The following is a 25,192-nucleotide window of genomic DNA, read 5'->3' as shown; positions in this document are numbered from 1 at the left end:
ATACTGTGGTTACCAAGCCTCTTTCTTTTAGAAGAAGGCTACTCCTCTATCAGCAAGATCTTTCACTCCCTTCATTATCCATAGGGAGGAGAGATAAAGGAACAAGGTGTGTGGGGAAGTGGTAAATAAGAGTCCCTTCCAGAGGAAAACTACAGATTTCTTCAATCAGCTGTCTCAGTCAAAGCTCTTCCTCTCATCCAAGTTCCTCAGAGAAGAAAAGAGATATTTACCATAAGATTATATTACAGTAATTAGCATTAAGATTTAGAACTGGAAAGGAAGCTCATCTTTTCCTTGAACTCCTCTGTATTTTTCTGCCTCTTCTTTTTTTGTTTGTTTTTTTGTTTGTTTGTTTTGGGTTTTTTTGAGGAACAATGAGGGTTATGTGACTTGCCCAGGGTGACACAGCTAGTAAGTGTCAAGTGTCTGAGGCTGGATTTGAACTCAGGTCCTCCTGAATCCAGGGCCAGTGCTTTATCCACTGTGCCACCTAGCTGCCCCATTTTCTGCCTCTTCTGAGGCTCTCAATTCAACTCTCATTTAACTTTTTAAAAATTTTTTTAGTTGGGCAATGAGGGTTAAGTGACTTGCCCAAGGTCACACAGCTAGTGTCAAGTGTCTGAGGTCAAATTTGAACTCAGATCCTCCTGACTCCAGGGCCGGTGCTCTATCCACTGTGCCACCTAGCTGCTCCTCTCATTTAACTTAATGGTCAGAAAACCATCTGAATTCCTGCTTAGTCAGCAAGCACTTAAGTGCTATTTATGTGCTAAACATTGCACTGTCATGGGAATAAAAATAATGACGAAAACCATGGTCCCTGTCTTCTGGGAGTTCACATTCTAATGGAGAAGATGACATGCAAAAATGTGTACATACAAAAACATTGAACATAAATAAAATTGTACAGTGCAAATGGAAAGTAGTCCATTTAGAGGGATTTAGAAGAAGAGCATGTAGGAGAGTGGGGGACGCCTACTCTGGTTCTTATCATTCCTTTCTGGCTAAGACAAATGCTGCCAGAATAGAGTTCAATGATATTCTTATGAGGAAATGGCTGTTAACATCTCCCATTCTTCTGTTCTATGCAAATAACAAGGGCTGGTGAATTAATAATTAATTTATGAAATTATGAAATGGGGGCAGGCCCGCTGGTTCTTTGGGTACTCACAGGGAAAGACCACAATAGCCGTAAGATATAAGACCATAATTATACTTCAGAAACCACATAGGATGTGGAGACAAACAGCAAAGAAAGTCCAAGTGCAGACAGCTTGGGCACAGAGGATAGGATGGTGAAGGAAACCAGTCAACCTGAAGAAGAGGATGGGAAGGGGGAGAGTCAGAGTCACTCACCTAATGATGTATTAGATTTGGCAGCACTCGGCAGCATGGATTTGATGGAGATGGAAAAGAACTCAGTGAGCAAGAGTTCTTGTTTTTATACAGTTTTGGGGGGCACAGACTTATCTGTGCCACCTTAGGGTTAGTTCAAAGTTTTCAGTAAAATTATGAAGTTAACATGTCCATATAATTTCAAAATTCTCAGCAACAAATGGTGCTTTGCACAAAACACAGCAATTGCCACAGCAATTTCTTGTTTTATAAACCCAAAGACTCTAGCCTCCAGGATAAGAACTCACTATTTGACAAAAACTGCTGAGAAAACTGGAAAATAGTATGGCAGAAACTAGGCATAGACCAACAGCTTACAACATACGCCAAAGTAAAGTTAAAATGGGTACAAGATCTAGACATAAAGGGTGTTACCATAGGCACATTAGAGAAGGAAGGAATAGTTTACTTGTAAGAACTGTGGAGAGGGGAAGAATTTATAACCAAAGATATGGATCATTTTGACTACATTAAATTAAAAAGTTTTTGCTCAAATAAAACCAATGTAAACAGGATTAGAAGGAAAGCAGAAAGCTGGGAAGCAATTTTTTACAGTCAGTGTTTCTGATAAAGGCCTCATATCTAAAATATATAGAGAACTGAATCAAATATACAAGAATACAAGTCATTTCCCAATTGAGAAATGGTCAAAGGATATGAACAGGCAGTTTTCAGATGAAAAAATTAAAGCTATCTATAGCCATATGAAAAAGGGTTCTCAATCACTATTGATTACAGAAATGCAAATTAAAACAACTCTGAGGTACCACCTCACACCTATCTAATTGACTAATATGACAAAAAAAGGAAAATGATAAATGTTGGAGAAGATGTGGGAAAATTGGAATACTAATGCACTGTTGGTGGAGCTATGTATGAACTGATCCGATCATTCTGGAGAGCAATTTGGAACCATGCCCAAAAGACTTTAAAATTGTGCCCAGCAATACTACTACTAGGTCTGTATCTCAAAGAGATCATAAAAAAGGAAAAAAAGACCCCCATATACAATAATATTCATAGCTGCACTTTTTGTGGCCCATCAATTGGGGCCATAAACAAGTTGTAGTATATGAATGTAATGGAATACTATTGTGCTATAAGAAATGATAAGCAGATGGATTTCAGAAAAACCTGGAAAGACTTACATGATTTGATGTTGAGTGAAATGAGCAGAATCAAGAGAACATTGTACACAGTATCAACAACATTTTATGGTGATCAACTGTGACAGACTTAACTCTTCTCAGCAATACAGTGATCCAAGACAGTGCCAAAAGACTTATGGTGGAAACTGTTCTCCACATTCAGAAAAAGAATTATGGAGTCTGAAAGCAGATTGAAGCATACTATTTTCACTTTTGTTGTTGCTTTTTTGTTATTGTTCTTGTTTATTCTTTCTTGCAGTTTTTTTCCTTTTGTTATGATTAATGTGGAAATGTTTAACATGATAGTAATGTATAACCTATATCAAATTGCTTGCTGGCCTTTGGAGGGGGCAGGGAAGGGAGGGTGGGAGAAAAATTGGAACTTAAAAATACCTTTACATATAATTGAGGAAAATTAAAAATTAAAATTAAAAAGAACTATAAAAAGAGAAATAGGGGAGAAAAAAACTAAATGGTGACCTGCTGGTCTTTACTGTGAAGATCTTAAATTTGTCTTGGATTTACATATTGTAGGGATCAAAAGGCCCTGACAGCAGTGCCTACATGGCTTCCACTGATTCAGCACATATTACCAGGATGTGATTTTTGGTTAATATATGATACAATTTGTAAATTATACTCATTTGATCTTTGAGATGGCTTACATGTCCAGGTTCCCTTCTGCAATCTTATTTTCTTCCATTCACACTTTATACTGACTACTTATAAACTTACTATATGGACTAGAAGCTGGGAGTAGGGGACCAGAACAAGATACAATTTGGAGAACATTACAGAATTATACCCAAAGTTATTAAACTGCTTATACCCCTCGACTCAGCAATACCACTACTGGGTCTGTTTCTCAAGATGATTGGGGAAAAGGAAAAGCACTTCTAGTTTCTAAAATACTTATAGAAGTTCTCTTTGCAGTGGCAAAGAACTGGAAATTGTGGATATGCCTGTCAAGTGGGAAACGGCTAAACAAGTTGTGGTATATGATCATGATGGAATGCTACTATGCTATAAGCTTGTTGATATTAGAAAAACAGGGATAAATTTATATGAAATATGGAAGAGTAAAATGAGCAGAACCAAGAGAACATTGTCTAAAGTAACAGCAATATTGTTTTAAGAATAACTTTGAGGGGGCAGCTAGGTGGTGCAGTTGATAAAGCACCAGCCCTAGATTCAGGAGGACCTGAGTCCAAATCGGGTCTCAGACACTTGACACTTACTAGCTGTGTGACCCAGGACAAGTCACTTAACCCTCATTGCCCGACCAAAAAAAAAGAATAACTTCGAGAGGCGAAATCAGTTTGACTATTATAAATACCCGAATTAACTACAAAGGACATATGAAGGAAGATGTTATCTACATTCAGAGAAAAAACTGATAAATAGAAGTATGTATAGAATGGTTTTACACACACACACACACACACACACACACACACACACACACACATATTTGTGTCTAATGGTAGACATATCTAGGGTGGGGTAAGAGAAGGAAAAGAAAAGAAAGGAAAAAAGAAAATTACATAACTTTATTATATATTTAAAAGGGATGGAAATTGTACATATTAGATTTGCATTTTCATGTACAGTCATCTTTTTTCTATTCCATGTTGTGGAAATTTTTATCTTATTTCTTAAGCTCAGACTAAAATATATATTTTTAAATTTTTTTGAATTGTTTTTTATTTTTTTGGTGAGGCAATTGAGGTTAAATGACTTACTTGCCCAGGGTCCCACAGCTAGTAAGTGTCAAGTGTCTGAGGCCGGATTTGAACTCAGGCCCTCCTGACTCCAGGGCTGGTGCTCTATCCACTGTGCCACCTAGCTGCCCCAAATATATACATTTTAAAAGATATAGTTTTAAAGCTTGAACACCTTTATCCTCTTCACAACAAATTTGTTAACCATGTCTTTTTCTGGTCTCTCTGCCATTATGAGAAAGTTAATATGGTTTAAATTTATATTTATTTTTCTTAAAGTGCAGTTTGCTATTTTGATCTCAGCTAAAGAACTATACAATATCATATAAATGTGCACTGTAAGATCTACTGTAAAGGAATTTTGTGTTTCTTAATTAAGCCACTGACATTTTTATTGGCCAACAGAACATAAAGGTACAGCTGTGCATTTTTCTTTGGGGTTTTGTCCATAAGAAATATAGCCCATTTCTTTTGTGAATTAGCAAGCAACAAATTTATTTTCAGTGGCACTGCACCCTAATGTATTTTAGTCTGTGCCCTCTATCACAGAGGCTAAATCAGTGGATCCCAGTGGGAGGTTATGACCCATTATCTGTCATTTATGGGGAACTGAATGGTTTAAAATGTAAGACAGTTTGTTATTTTAAAAACCATGTATTGCATTCTTGATACTTTGTTATGACATTGAGAATAGTATTAATGTTCCTATATTGCTTAACAGGGACAAAGAAATCCTTCATCTTTGTATCTTTCATAGGATCTAGAAGAGATCCTTTTACAGAATAATTGAATATTTGTTGAACAAGTGTTTTAAACATAAAATCATAATCATAATACATTATAGAATCAGATTTTTATCCAGTGTTTCAAGGGCATATAAAAAAACTCAACTAACCACAATAAAGCAAACAATAACCAAAACCCCAAACTTCACCTGAAATTCATATGCAATCCCCTTTTTTTCTTTTTTCCTTTGTATAGGGTTGGGCACCCTTTTACAGTCTGGTGAAGTCTATGGAGCCCATCTTAGAATAATTTTTAAATGCATAAAATAAAATATTTTTATAATGAGTAAGAAAATAAATTATATTTGTATAAATATAATTAATCATAAATATTTTTAAAATTATATATTTTTAAAAGTTAACAACAATAAGAATTTATTCTTGGCAACTACACTGTGCCAAATGTTGGGCAGAACCAAATTCACGGACCTCAAGTGAAGAACCACAAATACAAAGAAATGCTCTAGTTTATTAGTTTTTGTCAGTTTCATAATTTAAAAAAAAAATTTCAAAACATTTACCTAACACTTTTTAAATTATATGAGTTAAATTCTCTATAACAGAATAGCTTATGAATATGTATGCTTGGTAAAGTACAGTAATATTCAACAAAGTGTGTTTTGGCACTTTAGATGTTTCCTTAGGCCATCATTTGATGAATGGGAGCCTGTGTTAGTGTAGCAGAAAATTCAAAAGGAGAATTGGCCAAGTAATTATCTCATGTGAGCAACATAACTCATCAAAATGAATAATTTTCACATTAAAATATTCCATGCTTTCATTGCCTTAGTCTTGTGATTTCCATGCTACTAAATTGTTTATTTCCTTTATTCTAGAACGAGACCTTTTTGGAGCAGAACCTTTTGACCCTTTTAACTGTGGAGCAGGTGACTTCCCTCCAGATATCCAATCAAAACTAGATGAGATGCAGGTGACTACTCATTTATTACTAGAATAAATCGTGTTGGTCTATAAACACTTATCTACCCGTAACCCTGGCCTGTTACTTTTTTTTGTTTGTGTTTTTTGTTTTTGGTTTTTTGGTGAGGCAATTGGGGCTAAGTGATTTGCCTAGGGTCACACAGCTAGTAATTGTTAAGTGTCTGAGGTCAGATTTGAACTCAGGTCCTCCTGAATCCGCGCCACCTAGCTGCCCCTACATTTTAAGGTGAATAGCCATGGAATCACAGTCTGGGTTTTTCCGCCACCATTAGCTAGTTTTATATTAGTTTAATATTTAGGTTAAAAACCAGAACATAAATGTTCTGATGTATATTTCTAGTCCTTAAAATCTGATAGCAAAAACTTTAGATAAGGCTATTCCATCTTTTAATTTATTTTACAACTGGGACAAATATGCCCTTTTCTCTCTCTGCTTCTCTCTCTCTCTCTCTCTCTCTCTCTCTCTCTCTCTCTCTCTCTCGCTCTCTCTCTCTCTCTCTTTCTCTCTCTCTGTACATATAAATACGCACACGTATTTTTTAAACTAAACCTTTGATTTTACTGGTGTAGAGAACTTAAGAGAAAACTCTCTCCCAGTGCAGATAGGCACCTACTCTGCAACTTAACAGAGCTGCCTGAAGCATTGAATGGTTAATTGACTTCCATAGAGGTAGGTCCAGCTCCCTATCTACTCTGCCACTTTGCCTCTGGTTTGGGGATTTTTAAGAATATTTTGTATTTTTTTGATAACATCTACAAAAATAATAGTCTAAAGTTCTGCCAATAGAGTACAACCTTTCCAGTTGGGAATTACTTTGACTATGGGCTTGGTAACAAATTATTTCTATCATCCAAAGATTAGACTAGCTTTTTATTTTTATTTTTATTTTTTTGCCATTAATAGAATGTGTATGTGATAAAATAATGGCCAGGGGTCCCACCTGATTGATTTAGTATTGTTTGAGAAACTCACTAAGTACCTACTTGGCATAATTAGATATAGGCCACACATGGCCTGCCCTGAGTGACGTATAGTACTGATGTCACCGGGGGACCACTCTCGGCCAAGCAACTTGAATGACCTCCCTTTTGGGGGAGGGAGAGAAAAGGTAGAAAAGAGAATGCTGAGGATGGGAGTGTGCTCTCTTTCCTGTTGGTAAGCTTCTGAGAGCAGACTGGAGAGGGGCTGCATAGCTGAGTCCCATAGAAACTACAGACCCCAGGTGGTGAGTTAATAGAAAGGAGGCCAGCTCTTCAAATTAGCTGAGCTGGAAGCAAGTTTGGGGATTGAGTCAGTCTTTGCTAGAGCCAGGGAGCTTATCCATTTTTCTCTTCCCCTATTCCCTTGTCACTGGCTTTATTAATTTCACCTTTGTTATATATTTTATTCCCGTTAATAAAACCTAATTTGTCTGTGGTAAAGAGGTTGTTAATCTCCTTTCTTAGTAGCCTGGGAGAACTAACTAAAAGGCAGTTTGGAAGGGAGGAAACTTTTCTGAACTCCAATATTACGGCGAGCCACCCAATTAACTCTCCCCATATTAAATTTGGCCCCTACATGTATATGTATACATATTTACTAGACCAATGTATGTCTCTCTCTCTCTCTCTCTCTCTCTCTCTCTCTCTCTGTTTTCTCCCTCCCTTCCCCACCCCCTCCCAGCCATATACACATAACATGCATTTTCTATTAATGGAAAAAATAGCTAGTTTGATATCTTTGGATGGCAGAAATACTTTGTGTATACATATACACACATGCAAACATACATATACACATGTGATTATATGAGGGGCATGAATGTATACACACACATATATGACAGAGGCATGTGTATATGCACACACAGAGAGCAAAATCCCATGGATTTTGATAGGGATTCATGGGTTTTTATATGAGAATCGAGATTGATATTACTTAGTGATATTTTTCAAAACTGCTATTAGCAAAGCAGTACAGCAAGTGCTGGTCCTGGAGTCAGGGAGACCTGGGTTGAAATCCCATCTCTGGCCTTTACTAACTGAATGACCATGCACAAGTCTCTTCAACCTTTCTGATACTCCGAAAAGTCTCTAAAACTTCATATATTGACATTGTTTAGAAGATTGAACTTCTGTATATGCAGGAAGAAATCTATAAAACATCTAATAGAACCAAAGAGGGAGAACAGTATTTTGTTAACAATTGGTGATAACTCTTGAAATTTTTATAGGAAAAATAGCAATCTACAGAGCAGCTTGATAAAGAGTATCTTTTCTTGGATCTTTTTCACTTTTTTCATAATTCTCATTTATACTATGAACTGAAAGAAGTCTCAAATCTACATTTAAAGAAACACAGTTGACAAACCTAGAAGAATCAGTTAATTTTCCATTAATACTCCAGCTCATTCCTTTTTGTTGGTGTTTCAAAGCTCATTTAATTCAAAGATGAGATCAATCCACTGAGATGAATTTGAACATTCCTTCAAAATATTTTATTTCAAAAACTTGACCCAGAATATTATCACTGTGGCAAAATATACATGGAGATTAATGAGTGTATATAGTAAGTAAAACAGACATTAAAAGTAAATAATATTTACTAGAAACTGAAAAATTCATCTTTCTTGTTAACTCTCATATATAAGCAGAATATTGGCAGGCAAAGAAAGGGCATTAACTCTAGGTTCATTTTTGGTGTGTGTGTAAAGTAGGGTGTAGGTTACTGTGTCTGTATATCTATCCTAAAGATTTACTATACAACACTCACTGCCTGAACAAAATGGAAGTGCTAACAGAGGCATGTTTCAGTCACAAAATTCATTTATGGATAGGAAGAGATCTTATCTTTAGTCCAGATTTATTCTTTAGATTTATTTTCCAAGTTTCTTTTGAATTGTCTTTGTTTTTATTTTCTGAAAGCTATAGTATGACTAGTATTTAATATTAATCTTTCATTTTTTGTATTTAAATCATTTGATGACTAATGATTTGCTAGGCAAATACTAAGCTGCATTACCCTGTTTTGATTACTTCTAATACTTTTTTAATGTCTTTTTTATCTTCTTGTGCTTTCATGGGGGGTAGCGACAGAGATGGTTGGTATATAATTTCCATAATCATTTCACAACAGCTTTTTGCAACCTAAATTTTAACATTTGCATGCTTTAACTGACTTTGAAATGTTCCAACTGCTGTTTCATTTATGCATTTCTGGATTTTATTGCCTATTTCTATGTGCTTGTATTCACTTTACATGCATTTTTCTTTCAATGACTCAGCCATTATTGTATTGCCTGACTCCTGTATTAATTAAACCTATTATCATAGGCTTCTGTTCCATAAATTGTAGTAACCTTTTGGCTAATATAAAGTTTGTGACAATTTTATTGTTAGGGTTAATGGCCTTATTTAACCATTGTGCTTACTTTTTAACTATTCTTTTTTCTTTCCTTAAAAATACATTTTTGTTTGTGTGTTTGTTTAAAACCAAGGCAGCACAATAAATTTTGTGAGCACCACATGCTTACAAGAATAAGGAGATGTCTGACTTTTTCATTTGTATTTAAAAGAATGGGAACAAAGCTTCTCCAGATAATAAGCTGATACATTTTAATTTGGAATCACTATGAAACTCATGTCAGAATATTTGAATGGTATTATATTATAAATTGTCAAAATAGGTTACTTATATCTTTGAAGTCTGGTCAGTCATTTTGATTTTAAAGTTGACTAAAAACTAGAAATCTCTAAAAATAAAGAATAGTTACTTAGGTGGCATACATCTGGTCTAGGTTAACTGTAATTATAAGCCGTAATTATAAAAATATTTTATTCTCAAGGAAAATAATAATACATTATGTCAGGAATCAGAGAAATAATAATAGAAGGATGATGATGATGATAATAGACAATTGTCAGAAATAATAGAGTAAATTAAGGAACCACATTTCACCTACCTTGTATCACTTGTGCAAAGGTAGGTTTGTACCATTCTCTGCTTCATAAATGCATGGTTAATAGTAAATGCTTTAATACAGCATTCTAAAAGAATATGGAGATGAACCATGACAGCTTTCAGGAAGTTGCCTCATTTGGCAACAACTGGGCATCTTAAGTTTCTCCCAACCCTTCCACTCAAAACAAAGCACCATAGTAAATCAAAATTGAACCTATTAATTCTTGAACTGACATATCTTTTGGATTTTAAAATTTTAAAAGAGCAAATGACATGAGGTCATTCTCAAAAGTTACAAATGTAAATAGGCTGATATCTTGATTCCCTGTCAGTTGAGCAATATACAGTTATTTCTGCTTCAGATATATACAAGCATTCTCTGTAACTTCATCAGAAAACTTTTGCAGACTTTTAAAATGGTTCTTGTCTTTAATTTTGATGACCTCATTCCAGAGGCCATTTATTTGAAAGGTTTTCTACAACACAATAATAGCAACAAACAACACAAGGGAGGCTTTTTAAAAAAATTCTTTGCTGAAAATTAGCTAAGTTAGTTTAGCAACTATGTCCAAAAAAAGATGCAAGGTTAGTTTCATGTGACTTGTTTTTGATGAAACTACATTAGGCTCTTTGTGATCACCATTTCCTTTTCTAAGATGTCCACTAACCATATCTTTAACAATACATTCTAGAATCTTGCCAGGAATTAACATTAAGCACATTGACCTATTTTTTTCTAATCTCCTTCTCTTCCCTTTTTAAAGAATTGGGACAACATTTATCCTTCTCCTGGCTTATGGTTTTCCACTCTTTCTTTCTTTTTTTGGGGGGGGGTGAGGCAATTGGGGTTAAGTGACTTGCCCAGGGTCACACAGCTAGTAAGTGTCAAGTGCCTGAGGCAGGATTTGAACTTCAGGTCTTCCTGAATCCAGGGATGGTGCTTTATCCATTGCACCACCTAGCTGCCCCTTCAACCCATTCTTGGTGATCTTTTATCTGTCACCTCAGCAATGACATCTTCCTGTTCTTTAACCTCCTGAGGATGTATTTCATTCAGCCTAGATCAACTGACCAAGGGCAGATAAGTTTACATATATATATATATATATATATCCTTCTTCATTTCCTTGTTAACTTCTTTTATTCTATCTTTACCTGTACAAAAGTCCTTATACTTGTTAGAGAAAGCAAATTTAAAATAATAATTCAGCAGTCTCTGTCTTCTCTACATTCAGAGCCATCATCCTGTCTTTTTTATCCCTTATACTTATTTTTTGTTGTCGTCTTTGGTGGCAATGCATTATGAACTGAAATACTCCAGACATGGTTTTTACAGTATTCATTTTCTAGTGCTTGCCCTTTTTTCAGTCTCCTGGACAATTCTTCTTGGAATCCAAGTTGGTTATTGAGCTTCTTGTTTATTTCCATTGGTCTTTTCAGACAATTTCCTTATTTCTCTTCACTGGAATCATTTTTGTGTGTGTGTGTGTGTCTTCATAATATAATTCTTGAGAATTTTTGGTCCATTTCTCAACTGTCTTTCCCTATAGATAAAATGTAGCCTATAACAATATAGGAAAGATGAGTACATCTTTTCTACATCACGTTTTCTTAATTTGGGGTCTACAGATTCCCCAAAAGGTCTATGGATAGATTTCAGGAGGTCAATGAAATTGGATGGGGAAAAAATCCGTCTTTATTTTCACTAACCTCTAATTAAAATTTGGTATTTCCTTGCTTCCTGGGCAAAACATTGAAGTGATACCTACCTCAGTTTCCTCAGCTATAAGATGGTGATAATAACAGCACCTACCTTAGGATTTTTGGAAAGATCAAATGAGATGATATTTATAAAGCATTAGCACAGTGACTGGCACATAGTTGGTGCTTCATAAATGCTTATTCTCTTCCCTCTTCTTTCAACTGTGACGGTAAACAACAAACATTATTCTGAGAAGAGGTTCATAGGCTTCAACAGGTTGCCATTAACACAAAAAAAGTTTTAAAAAACTGCTATAAAACCTTTGAAATCTACTTTCCCCAAATTTAGGGTGTGTGTCATACTATTTTCAGCTTTTTTTCTTTTGTTATTAACTCTATGAGGAAGTTGCCACTTTCTTCCAGGTTACTCAGCATTTCCATTCTAGCAGCTCCTTCTTCCTCATTAGTGAGACTTAGACCAAGAACAGTTTTCCCTCCCTGGTTACCATAACTTTTGAAAGGTGAACTTACCAATAAGTGACATAAAGAAATGATTAGTTCTTCTTTTGAAAGAGACAAAGTTGCAGAAAATGTATAGCATTCCTCTGTCTTGCCAGATTTATGATCTATTTTTATGAAATTTCACTTTTTTTTTTCTTTCTGTTCCTGTAGTCTATAGATGAACTAGATCTGATGAAAAACAGTAAATTTTATTTCTTCCTCCACTGATCTTCACCCAGTTGATCTCTACTATTCTTTGTTCCTCTGGCTTCTGGTCACCAGAGTGTTAATATACAATACAACCCTATTTTTTTATTTTTCACTTTTTATTTATCACTTTTTCACATTTTTATTTATCACTTTTTATTTACTTTGGAGACATATTCTTCATGGGTATCATCCCACTTTCTCAGTTAGACCTAAGGCCAAATTTTCCTCTGTCTTAGGCACTCTATTTGTATTTTTGTGTGTTTCTGAATGGAGCCTTGAGAGCATCTGTTTTACCAGTGGTTCTTTTCATTCATTTTCTTCTTTTATGAACTTAAGATCTCAGTGGCTATTCATCTTCATATTTTGTACCTACTATTTTTGGTATCTTGCTTGGTGGGTATACAAAGTCAGGTTTCTTTTTACCTTTTCCTTTTTCAGTTTAAAGATCTATTGATGATTTTTGCAAGACTTTGGCCAAATTCAATCTTATCAGATTATGGGAGATGTGATCTATTCCTGCTCAAGAGCCTTTTAGATTTATATTTTAAGCTGTGATCCAAAAATCCAACTCAGATAATATAGTTTAAAGAGACTTTTCCTACCCAAATTTGCCTTCTTTTCTTTAGCTTTTGTCTTTGAAGGGCAACAAAGATAAAACACCACTTGTGCCCCCTTGTTCTTCAATTCCTTTCTCAAGATAATATTGATAGTGTTGCCTAGGTTTCCTTTAGCAATATCAGGTATACGCATATGAATCACAAGATGTGGGCTTTAGTCATCTATTTTGTGAGGGAAGGTATCTATCTATATATCTAGATAGATATGTGCAAACCTATATGTATACACACGCATATATATGTGTGTATGGATACCTAGATGTATACATGTATATATACACACATATATACATATGTGTATGTCCAAAAATAGTGGCCATCCCAAGTCCATTGCCTCTCTGTCAGGAGGTGGTTAGCATGTTTCATTACTGGTTCTCTGAAATACTGGTTGTTCACATTCAATCCATAACTTAATCCTCAAAGTTGAACCAGAATCTTCATTTACTGCAAATCCTCTAAAGCTGTTGCATGTTCACATTTTTTTAACGGAAAGGGAATTTTACATATAAATAAATATATATAGAAAAAGAATAAGTTAATTTTCAGAGTCATTACAAGTTCCAGTACTCCCAATGTGTGAATCCATTTTCATTTCTGTTACACCAAAATATAAGAAACCTTTAAAATTGTGCTTCCTAATGCTTTAGAACTTATAAAGTACTTTTGCATGTTTTCTTCTTTGCTATTCCTAAGAACTCTGGGAATTAGACAGGGTTGGCATTTTATTCCAGTTCTACAGGTAAGGAAATTGGTTTAGAAAAAGTGGTTCTTGAACTTGGGTTTCACTTTTGGTCCGGTAGGTTTTTGTTTGTTTTGATTCACCATGCAGCCTATCAGGGTTACTTTTCTTACCATGTTTAATTAGTTTACTTTTTTTAAAAGATCGATAAATCACAAGAATTTAAGTTCCAGACACTGATGGAAGTATTTGGGTTTCTATCCTGTGGTGTAACTATGGATTGGGTATGGTCTGAAGACAAACCCTACCAAAATTCCAAGAGGTTCATCATACCACTGGCCACAGAGTGATGAAATTTTTAGCCACAAGGCTCTCAAAAATCATCTATTAAGTTGAAGAATTGTTATGGTCTCGGTCAGTTAAGAGATAAAGATAGCAGCATTTGTTAGGCACTTTGTGTTAAGAGGGGAAGATAACACTTAAAAAGGGGTTAGGAGAAAGGATTCACTTGGGGAAGCATGGAGAAGTAGTCTGGGAGAATTGCTCATACAAACAAAATCAGAGTTTTAAAGTACCTACTTCAGAGTTGTTCATTAGATGGACAGTAGGCCAAGCCATGCTGGCAAAATAAAATGATTTGATTAATATATTTATTTAATTTTGTCACAGTATTTTTATTTTCACTAGTTAACAAGTAGTAAGAATCTGGACCAATAGTGTAACTATTGATAAGCAACAGAAAATCCTTGCTGTTGTTATCTATAATACAGTTGTTGCTATTGTAGCTTGATTTATCTAGACACAAAACCAGTGTACATGTCTTTATTAGGCTATTGAAAATTATTATTAGAATAGCACTATAGAATGTTTACTTTGAAGCCAACATAGTATAATCATATAAAAAAGAGGAGAAAGTAAAAATAATTCTATTAAAAATAAAAACCTAGGCAAAAATGTTTGATCACAGATTCTTGATGTGATCATTTATGTGTGCTTTTGTTAAAATAAGTCAGTGCTTCATTACACAATATATTAGTTTCTGTAAATAAGGATAACACTTTATTTGTTAGATAGTTTTCTCAAAATTACAAAGGAAAATTAAACTTTTAAAAAATAAATTATCTACAAAATGAATCTCACAAATCCTAGAGTTAATAATATTAAATTGTTTTATGCTGATAAAGATAATTTTAAAAAATATCAGTTGCAAAACATTGGCTTTGGTAAAGGTAGTAAGAATTTAAAATTCTGTAATTTGTGAAAACTCCTTGGGAGCAATTGTTTATACAAGTGTTTCCTTTCCTGGAAATACTGTGTTAGTAAATAATTTGAAAAACTTAGTTTGTGTGCTACATTTTAACCCAGACATTTCACTGATAAGCTTGAACCTCTATTAAAGTTGATTCCTATTCTCATTAAGTGTACTTTTCTATTTGATCCACAGGTATCTGAGGTGGTTTGTACCACAAAATCCTACCTCAAAGTCATTTGCCTCTCAGGTGTCTCACAGGCTCTGAAGCTATTATCCCAACTCCTACTCTTACTGTAGAGTCAAGTACTCAGAGCTCAGCTAACTATAAACTCTAGCGTAGCCCTGATGGTTTAGTTGTATCTTCTGATCCCATGGCTCATGAGGTCCCACTGGTATAATTCCTACTGTGAGACAAATATCAGTTAATAACAGTTATTCAACCAGACTTAATTAGCCTTTAGAAAGGAATATTTATTAAGGTAGTATAGTTGGAACAGTTGGTACAAACCATTCTTCCCCAAAAGTGGGTGATACATTTTACTTTAAGTATGTACAGTTTAAGGGGCAGGTAGGTGGTGCAGTGGATAAAGCACTGGCCCTGGATTCAGGAGGACCTGAGTTCAAATCCAGCCTCAGACACTTGACACTTACTAGCTGTGTGACCTTGGGCAAGTCACTTAACCCTCATTGCTGTGCAAAAAAAAAAAAGTATATACAGTTTAGGAGAATGTTGGGCTCAAACTTAGGAAGCATATGGTTTGCTATAAATCCTCTTCTTCTCTTTGTGGATGCTCAAGAATTCCCCATTAGGTATGATATAGTTTATATACTTGGCCCCTTGTGTAGTTTTGAAGTTGTCCTTCCTTATGGCTCCTAGTACAGAGGCAGTGTCCCACGTATTCTGCAAAAATGATTAGCATGAGTACACCAATGGGTAAACCTAAATTCTACTGTCCTCCAAAGTTCATGAGGTACTTTTCCAAGCCAAGTTAGTCCAGGAGAGGCTTAGGAGACCTAGAAGAAAGCTGAAATACTCCCCCCTCCCGACTGATTCCTTTTCAGGAATAGGTTTCTCTTCTCTCTGTTGCCAGACTCTCTCTCTCTCTCTCTCTCTCTCTCTCTCTCTCTCTCTCTCTCTCTCTCTCTCTCTCTCTTTTGGTGAGACAATTGAGGTTAAGTGACTTGCCCAGGGTCACACAGCTAGTAAGTTTCAAGTGTCTGAGGCTGGATTTGAACTCAGGTCCTCCTGACTCCAGGGCCACTGCTCTATCCACTGTACTACCTAGCTGCCCCCCCCCACTATAATCTCTTAATCTCAACTTCCTTAATAGTTTTATAAAGGTCCCAGTGGGAATGACCAAGTCCCTTAGCCAGTTCAAACAGAATTCCTATCATACCTGAAAAAGTATCCTTTATACCCAGTGAATAATTAAGTTGAATTCTCTCCTGATAAATGTATCAGGACGTAATAGAATGGGATGATTTCAACACTCCCACCCCTACACTTGTATACAAAGTCTGATATTACCAAAGTTTAGAACAATCAAATTGTTAGGCATGACATTATTGTGTGTTACATCAAAGAAGTTTCTTTGTATACCAAGTTGGACATGAATTAGCCAGTATATATTTGGCAATATATCTCCACTCTACCTTGCTGTCACCTAAGTTTAGTTCACAGGAAAGAAAGCCACTGGAATTTATAATAACTTATTTTTTGATAAGTAGGACCTAACTTAACCAGGAAGTGAACATATGACCAACATGTAAAATAGTCTTCAAAGCATTTCTTTTCAAAGATATTTTTTATTCTAAATGGTTTTCTTAATGGCAGCACCAGGATTTTGATGATTACTATTTTTAGGTTAACTTATAGTAATAAAGATTTTTTTCCTCTTGGGTTAATCCAAGATGAGCCATCTTAAATTATGGTGGCTAGAAAAGGAACATGAAGCATTTTGAGATGAACTGAGACAAAAGCATATAGCATCTGTATAAGTTACCAATAGCTAATTTGATATTTGACATATTTGCTTTAAAAATGTTAACTTTTATAAAAGTACTAAAATAATGATGCATTTTTCTCTTCAGTTTTAAGTGCCACCTTTTCTAAGTATTGAGTATATATATTTGTGAAATATGCATATCTACAGTCTCAATACCTGTAGACTATTACTTTTCATACGGTAGCAAGTGGTCTTTGAACCTTGATAATGAGGACACTTTTCTAGATACCAAGGAGCATGATTTGTATCCTGAATGGATAAGAACCTTTGAATTATCTTTATAATAGCAATATCACTGCATAATCTTTGTACTGTAGGTATAATGAATAGTGAGTGCCCTTCGGAACTTTCAGACAAGATAACTTATTACTTACAGAGCTTTAAAGTTGTTCTAATCTTGCAGATACCCTTTTCTGCTGGAATTATAAAAGCCACTCTAGTGGCTTAAATAAGTATGTAATTTGGGGAAATGAAGACAAGACTTGACAGCACTAAATGCAGATTATAGGAGGTTTGAAACTGGATAAAGTCATAAATACTAAGATCAGAGAAGTAGACCAGGTTTTTTTTTATAGAATAGGTTTTTTTGGTTGTTTTTTTTTTTAAGGGAAAATATACCAGGCAAAATGCTTTAAAACATAATATGAATCATAATATAGCATTTTAACTAACAGATTTTCATGTAAGGCCATTTCTTAGGATAGAAGATCTGATCTTAATTATCTTCACTGAAATATTTTCAAAACAGGCATTACATTAACTAAAACTCTCAGAGACAGTGTTATTCATAAGTATTGCTGTAATGTAATTTGATCTAGAGACCATACCTTTTAGTAACATAGTCTAAAGAATACAGTTTGTATTCAGAGGATTTAGGTAGTTCTTCTACTACCTTTGTGACCTCGATCAAACCATCTAACTTCCCTAAATTTCACTTTCCTCATATATAAAATTAGAAGTTTGGAGTAAATGATCTCTTAGGTCTTACATAGGATCCTATGGTAATAGGATGTTTTAGGAATCTGCCTTGATTCCATCCTTTGTAATACTTTCGGCCATATGTATTGAAATGTTTCATTATATTCTCTCTTACTGGTATATTTACTATGTAAATAAACCTTCTAAGATTACCAGCTGAAAAGGAAAATCTCTTGAGGGGAAAAGGATTTGGGTATGCAACTTTCCCAAGGATCTCCCAGATGTTATTGGGTAAAGGTAGCACAAATGTTGTTCCTTATGTACATTATATATTTGTTTTTTATAGTATAGATGTAAACTTGGGAATGACCAAAACCATTCTTCAAATTATGGTCTTTAATATTGGAAATAATGAAGTTATTATACTAATCTATTTTGTGCTGTTTTTGTTGGACTGTTGCCATCTACTCTTTTAATGAAAAGCTTTTTTAGTGCTGAATAATCCTAAGTAAACAATTGCCCCATTGTATTTTTTAGTATGAGAGATAAAGACCACACCTTAATTATTTCTATTTTAAGTTGATAATCCTATTTAGCAGTTTATATTTAATGAAATTTAAATTACTAAATTAAATAGACATGAGTTGTAGGAAAACACTACATACCAAATGGATTAAAAAATAAAATAAACAGTATACAGCTAAGACCCTGCTTTTTTGAGAGGTCATAGTATAATGGTATGATCACAGAAAAAACTCTGACCTGAGAGTTCAGAGACCTAGGATCCAGGCCTAGCTCTGTCACCAATTAGTTGAGTGACCTGTCTGAAATCACTTAAACCCTTTAGATCCTTAGTTCTGTCATATAAAGAATCAAGAATGTTTAACTAGAAAATCTCTAAGCTCTCTCTCCCAACTCTAATATTTCATGATGCTATTATATAAGTTATCAGGGTGGGGGGAGGGCACAAAAAATCAAAAGCAAAGGATCATCCAGTTTACCAAAAAAACAAAAACAAAAACAAAACAAAACAAGCTTTGGAACATTCCTTACAGGAATAATTCTTCTAGCTCATTATATGGACAACCCCCTTGAATTTTTTTTCTTTCACTGTGTGAACTTTATACATTATGGAGCTGGGGCAAAGACCCTCGCAGGCTCTGCTGACATTGACAATAGAGTAGCCCACAGACTACTTTAATACTATGCACGAAGTATTTCCAAATCTCTGCCCACCTGTCTGACAGATGAAGATCTTGGCTGTCTTCTTTTCTTCGCCTTAGTGCATTGAGCATAGGCTAATATATGCAGAGACAGGAAGGAAGTGTTAAAACTAGGAAAGGTGAAAGGGTTAGCAAAATTATTCTGGAAACCAAGAGAGGTTTAGTGCTGGGAGTATTAGGGAATAGTTTTCCTGTTGCTACTGCCCTTGAACTCTTGAGATCCATGACTTCTACATATGCAGAAGGAGAGTCGTATGGGGACCAGAACAAATGAGAAGCAAAACAAAGATGTGTTCCATATAAGTAATGGCAACTGGAGTAAGAAAGAGGTATCCTAATCTGGGGGAGGCCGTTTGTGGCAATCGTAACCTTAAACCTCAAGAACAGTATTGCCATCTGACTTAGGAATGGAGACGGTCCCTTGGAAAGCAGGGTTACAGCTACAACTTCAGCTATTAGGACGGGGCACATCATTTCACACCTGGGTTTTACAAACTTATAAAGGAAAAGGAGAAATACTAGTCCTCTCCAGTTCCTACTAGCTTCATTCTGCAGCTATCACAGATGTAAAGATTATCTCCCTGTAAAGGCATTCATTCAAGTAAATAAATATTCATTAAGCAGGTATAATGTACAAGGCACTATGCTAGGGATACAAGAACAAATATTAAAAGAAAAATAGTTCCTGCCCTTGAGGACCTTTTTTTAGAGTTGTCTGGGCTTTGAAAGCCAGGTAAAGGTCATGCAGATCAGAAGCAGTAGGCAATAGGAATTGTGTTCTTAGACAGGGGAGTGTCATAATGGAATGCATGATGGTATTGCCTTTAAATAAACAAAACAAAACAACAAAACAAAACAAAACAAAATAAAGCTGATTGTCCTATATCCAGCATATCCCAAAAGTCTTTATTCAGTTTTAAGTTATTAAATCTTAAAACTGAACAATATAAGCTATTAGAAATATAAGCTATTAGAATTAAAAGCTGAATTAAGATTCTTGGGACACCCTGTATAGACTACTAAAAGCCATGTAATTTAAGGTTTGTATTTGTTTTAATCTCAAATGGATGTTAATTGCAAAGTTATTTTGAACATACAGACACAAATCAGAATGTGTATATTTTTTTTCAAATCAAAAGCATGACTGAATTCCCAAGGACCAAAAAGCATAAATAAAAATAGCAGAATTTATTGTTTGTTGTAAATGTAATACTTTGCCTACACATTTTTTTGAGTGTGTTTGACATGTTAACTTCACTTATAAGGTTGTCCTAAAGGCATTTCCTATTTTTTAATGGTCACATTCTGTTTTGCAGGAGGGGTTCAAAATGGGACTAACTCTTGAAGGCACGGTATTTTGTCTCGATCCATTAGATAGTAGGTGCTGATGCCAAGAACAAGAGATCCTGACTCTTGTATGACATTTCTTTTTATCACTATTATTATAATGTGTAAAACAAGTATTATCCATGTGCCAAAAATTTTTGTTTTTAATCATGTTAACTTCTGTGAGATATGCTTCAGTAAGACTTCAATGCAGATTCATTGTGGACCTGTAAAATTGTAAAAAGCCACATCTGCATGTGAGCTATTCATTAAGATACAACATTATGTTCCTTTCTTCTTCTGTTGGAGATAAATTTATGTTACTAAAGAAGAGAGAGTTTCCTAATTCTTCTCCTATTTCTGGGTTTTAAGTTGGTACATTACCTTTTTTAAAGTCCACTAGAATATTATTGACTTCCATTCAATTCTAACTTAATAATTTTTTCCTGGTAGTTTGAAAAAAAAAGAAAGCGTCTAATGGAAAACTCAGGACTAGCCTAGGCACTTGAGAAATCGAATTCTGACTATGTCTAAATGATACACATATTAGCCAATTCAGTGGGAGACAGAAAAATGGTTATTTGGTGGTATGAGAGCCCTAAAGAAGTGGTTTGGATTTTCAGTTTGCTTTGCTGGCATCATGTAGTTATAACCAATTATTTTACATATTAAACCTATGGAATTTTCATAAATCATGAGCCTTGTATATCATTGTGTCTATTAGTTGCTTCATATCACTGGAGAATTTTACACTTTGAAAATAATGACCTCAGGTCACTAACTTTCAGATTGGTGAAACGAGTAGTGAATATAAATGAAAAGGATAATAAAATTCAATGTACTTAGAATATATAGTAGCAAACATAGATGCCAGGTTAACTCCAATTATTATATTCAATTGTTCATTATGTTTCTTTTTATCTTAAAAGAAAATACAGAAAATCACTTTTAAATACCATCTTATTTCAAATGACAGCAATTATATAACAAAGCATATGTACCTCTCTAATTTGATAATGCAGAGAAAACATATTGGGACCTAGATTCTGCATATATTTACAACACATTGTACCTGTATGTACTTTAGAAAGCATTTTTCTCCATGAAAGTCCATGTCTTATTGGAATATCTTCCCTTGACATTGGTATCGCATTTGGTGACTAGCACAGTGCCTTGCACGTCTTAGGCATTTTTCTAAGTATTTGTGAAATTGAATCTCAGATACATAATTTGAGATCCCAAAATTAGCATTGGTATTTAACATCTATGACAACCATTCTGTATGAGTAAGTAATTATTGTTAGCGATATGATGTGACCAAATTTCACTTTAACCTGAATTTTTAAAAATACAAATCATTATGCGTCATCATACAAATTAAGTTTCTCCTAGGGCCAGAGTATAACTGACTTGGCTACTTATATTCCATTAATCATTAATGTGAGCAATAAAAATTTTTATTTAATATCATTCATGATTCAGTTATGACCTTGTTCATTGAAAATATTTTTATTATACAGCCCTATACATGCTTAAAATGTGTAGTACCGGGGCAGCTAGGTAGCAAAGTGGATAGAGTACCAGTCCTGGATTCAGGAGGACCTGAGTTCAAATGTGGCCTTGGGCATTTGACACTTACTATTTGTGTGACCCTGGGCAAGTCACTTAACCCCAATTGCCTCACTAAAAAAAAAAATGTATAGTACCTATAGTAAAGTACTATCCTAAAAATAAATCTTATTAGGTTTCCCCTAATACCACCTTACAAAAAATAACTTAAAGATTTGATGATCTAGAAAGAGATGAGGAGTGGGTAGAAGTCCTCTCCCCCCAAAAAGAGGTTTTCTTTTTTGATTCATGGACATTTGCTTTGTTCTATTCTTGGATTAAATTTAACCTGGGAAAACATTAACTATGTTTATGCAACATCATAATAATTTGAGTTTTTCATTTTCGAAGGTGTATATGAATCTTCCTCTTTTCTACTTTACCTTCACATTTATCACTAATTCCAGAGTAGTATATGTCTCATCAAAAAGAAGCCTTTATAATTTTGTTTGTCACATAGTATTTTGGAATTTGTATAATGAGGGTGTTTAGTAGCCATATCTCAATGGATTTTTTAACAGATAGAATTTGTATTTTTATTGTACTTTAAAAAGCTTTATGTAATAGGCATATATTTAGTGGCCATTTACTATCAATGGTAACACAATACAGTACTAAGATGATATTTGCACACTTAATGAACTTTTTCTTTACTGATTTTTTAACGGTAATCAGGTATGGAAATGGCATGATTAAATAATACATAACTGGTCATTCAGTTCAAAAATGCTAAATTCAGCAGTGTGTTTTTAATGAAAGATTTGGTTGAAAACTGTATATCTTTGTAATCTCAATGGTATGTTTGATTTTGCTGCAAATAAATGTTTTTAAGTAAATTGTGTTGTAAAATTCATTCATTGAACAGTCTACAGGGAATACAGATATCAAAACTAGTTGCTACATTTTCCTTGATAATTTTCCTTGTTATGAAATATACCCCCTTACAAAAGAATAGTATTTACTTAATAATCTGTCCTATTTTCACAGTTTCTTTAATTCTTGCAGTATAGATGGGTTTCAGTCATTCTGATAAAATATTTTAAAATTGTGAAAATAGCAAAAAAAAATATCAGAAAACAAGGAGACATAAACCTTTGGAGCCCTATTTTTGTGCATGTATGTCTCTGTATGCCTATGTATGTGTTTTCTTGAAGCAACGCCATATGAAGAGCTGTACCCGAGACCATGCTCTGTGAAATTTCTTTTTACTTCTTGAGTCTGCTAATTAGAGACGTAATGAAGCATGCTTATTTTCATGAGCAGTTCTGGACCTCTATATATTTTATATGTGTATATATTCTATATATACTTTCTTTCTATATATGTGTGTGTGTGTGTGTGTGTGTGTGTCTATAGCTATATGTTCCATCTGTATGATGGAAAGAATTTCATTAATGGAGGCCTTAATAAAAGTAGGTAATGTCAGTGCTAACCCTTGTTGCTTTAAGACCAGTTTGACACTTACTGTGTGACTGAAAAAGTTACTTGACAAGAGTTTAAGTTCTAATGAGATAACAATATTTGACAGGAGCTGGCCGCAGGAAACAATATAACCCAAACTTTGAAGTTAAACCTTTAAGAGACTACTCTGGATCTAAGAGTTGTGAAGTCAGAGTCTTCAAAAGATTAAAGGTGTCTGCAGTTTAAGAAGGAAAGCCAGCTTTCCTTGAAGAAGTTGTTAAAGGAAACTAGTGAGTTGGTTGAGCCATGTTCCCAGTACAACACAATATTAGAGCTTTTTTTATATTTTGCCTCAAAGACTATCTTTCTTATTGATCACAGATATGTGTTTGTGTTTGATTTGTCATATTCTTAAATGATAAATAGTTATAATAAAATTCAAATATTTGTTGAAGTTGCCTTATTTTATGTATTTGAATAAATGTATGTTTTTTAAAGATCTAATTGGCAAGAGTTTTAACTTAATCATTTTTTATCTCTTGTAGTGCTTTGGATAGTGCCTTGAATGTTATAGGTCCTTAAACAGTTATTTGAAATGAATTAGGAGGTTATAGTCTAGTCAGGGAAATAAGACACATACAAAAATAACAATAAATATTATGTGATACATACTAGAGAAAAATGACACAAACTGCTTTTGGAGAGACACTTTTTTCAAAGTTTGAACACCCTGAACTAGAAAAAACTCCAGTTATTTAATTCAGTGCTTATCTAACTTCCAGTATGTTATTTCCTGAAACAGGTAAGTGATTTGATCCATTACATTTCATTTCAATTGCTTCTTCCATGTTTCGTTTGTTATGGTTTTACATATTTTTTAGATAATTTTGATAAAGAAATGCTGGCATTTTATTTTAAGGTAGAATTCCTGAAGAAATGTTTGTGTTTATTATCTCAAACCCTGAATTATGTTACTGTTTTCTGATACTATTTAATAGAACTGTGAAAAAGTAACTGGCTGTTAAAAATTTCATATTTTCATGTTTCCATAGATGCTTCCAAATTCAATATTTGTTCATGGTCTTTGAGCCTCTGTTAAATTCCTTGAACAATCACTACCCAAAATTTAGCATTCCATCTCTGGGCTTCATCTAAACTATACCCTTTATAAGTAGATATCACCAATACAGGGTGGCATTATATAGGAAATAGACATCATGTGACACAGTTTGCTTTTTTAATTAAGCTTAGAGGGTAGACTTTCATATTCAAACCATTTGGCTTTTTCCTCCAGTATGTCAAGCCACACATACTCTCAGTCCTTGACTTCATCTTGGCACAGATCATATTCTAGGGCACTACTGTCTTTCTCTCTCTCTCTCTCTCTCTCTCTCTCTCTCTCTCTCTCTCTCTCTCTCTCTCTCTCTTTTTTTTTTGACTTTCAAAACTTTCTATCTTTTGTTTTTATATCACCTTCATTACCCAAAATATCTCTCTACATCTTTCCAGTGAGCCATCCCTTGTAACAAAGAATAAAAAGAGAAAAAATAGCTAAGCAAAAAGACAAAAAACCAAAAACTAACAACACCAACCAAATCTGACCAGTACATTCAGTGTTTCTCCATCTATAAACCCCCACATATACAAAGTAGGCAAGAAGGTGCATTTTTTTCCTTTTCTTATAGCTTACAGCATTCAGTTTCTTTTCTTTAATTCTTTCCCTGTACATTATTGTAGTTAAGTACACTTTTTTTTAATATTAGAAGCTACTCAATCTTTAGGTCATTGCATGCATTAGAAACACATCTCAGCTCTAATA

General features: G+C 34.3%; 1 protein-coding gene across 7 annotated transcripts in view; it reads left to right on the top strand.

Moving 5' to 3' along the window:
• Positions 1 to 23,716, top strand: part of GULP1 (GULP PTB domain containing engulfment adaptor 1) — a 370,363-nt gene extending 346,647 nt beyond the window's left edge. For 4 of the 7 annotated variants that reach the window (XM_043998705.1, XM_043998702.1, XM_043998699.1 and 1 more), the window contains 2 exons: positions 5,886 to 5,980; positions 9,061 to 9,466. In XM_043998705.1, coding sequence (XP_043854640.1) covers positions 5,886 to 5,980; positions 9,061 to 9,144 — 179 coding nt within the window. In that variant the 3' untranslated portion in view covers positions 9,145 to 9,466. Of the gene's footprint in view, positions 1 to 5,885; positions 5,981 to 9,060; positions 9,467 to 20,354 lie in introns of those variants that run through there. The other 3 variants (XM_043998703.1, XM_043998701.1, XM_043998704.1) reach the window with 2 other exon arrangements.
• The last annotated feature ends 1,476 nt before the right edge of the window (positions 23,717 to 25,192 follow it).

Source organism: Dromiciops gliroides, chromosome 3 (genome assembly GCF_019393635.1).
Source record: "Dromiciops gliroides isolate mDroGli1 chromosome 3, mDroGli1.pri, whole genome shotgun sequence".
NCBI lineage: Eukaryota > Metazoa > Chordata > Mammalia > Microbiotheria > Microbiotheriidae > Dromiciops > Dromiciops gliroides.
Note: the sequence above shows the minus strand (reverse complement) of the source record. Positions and strands in the feature narration are given on the sequence as shown.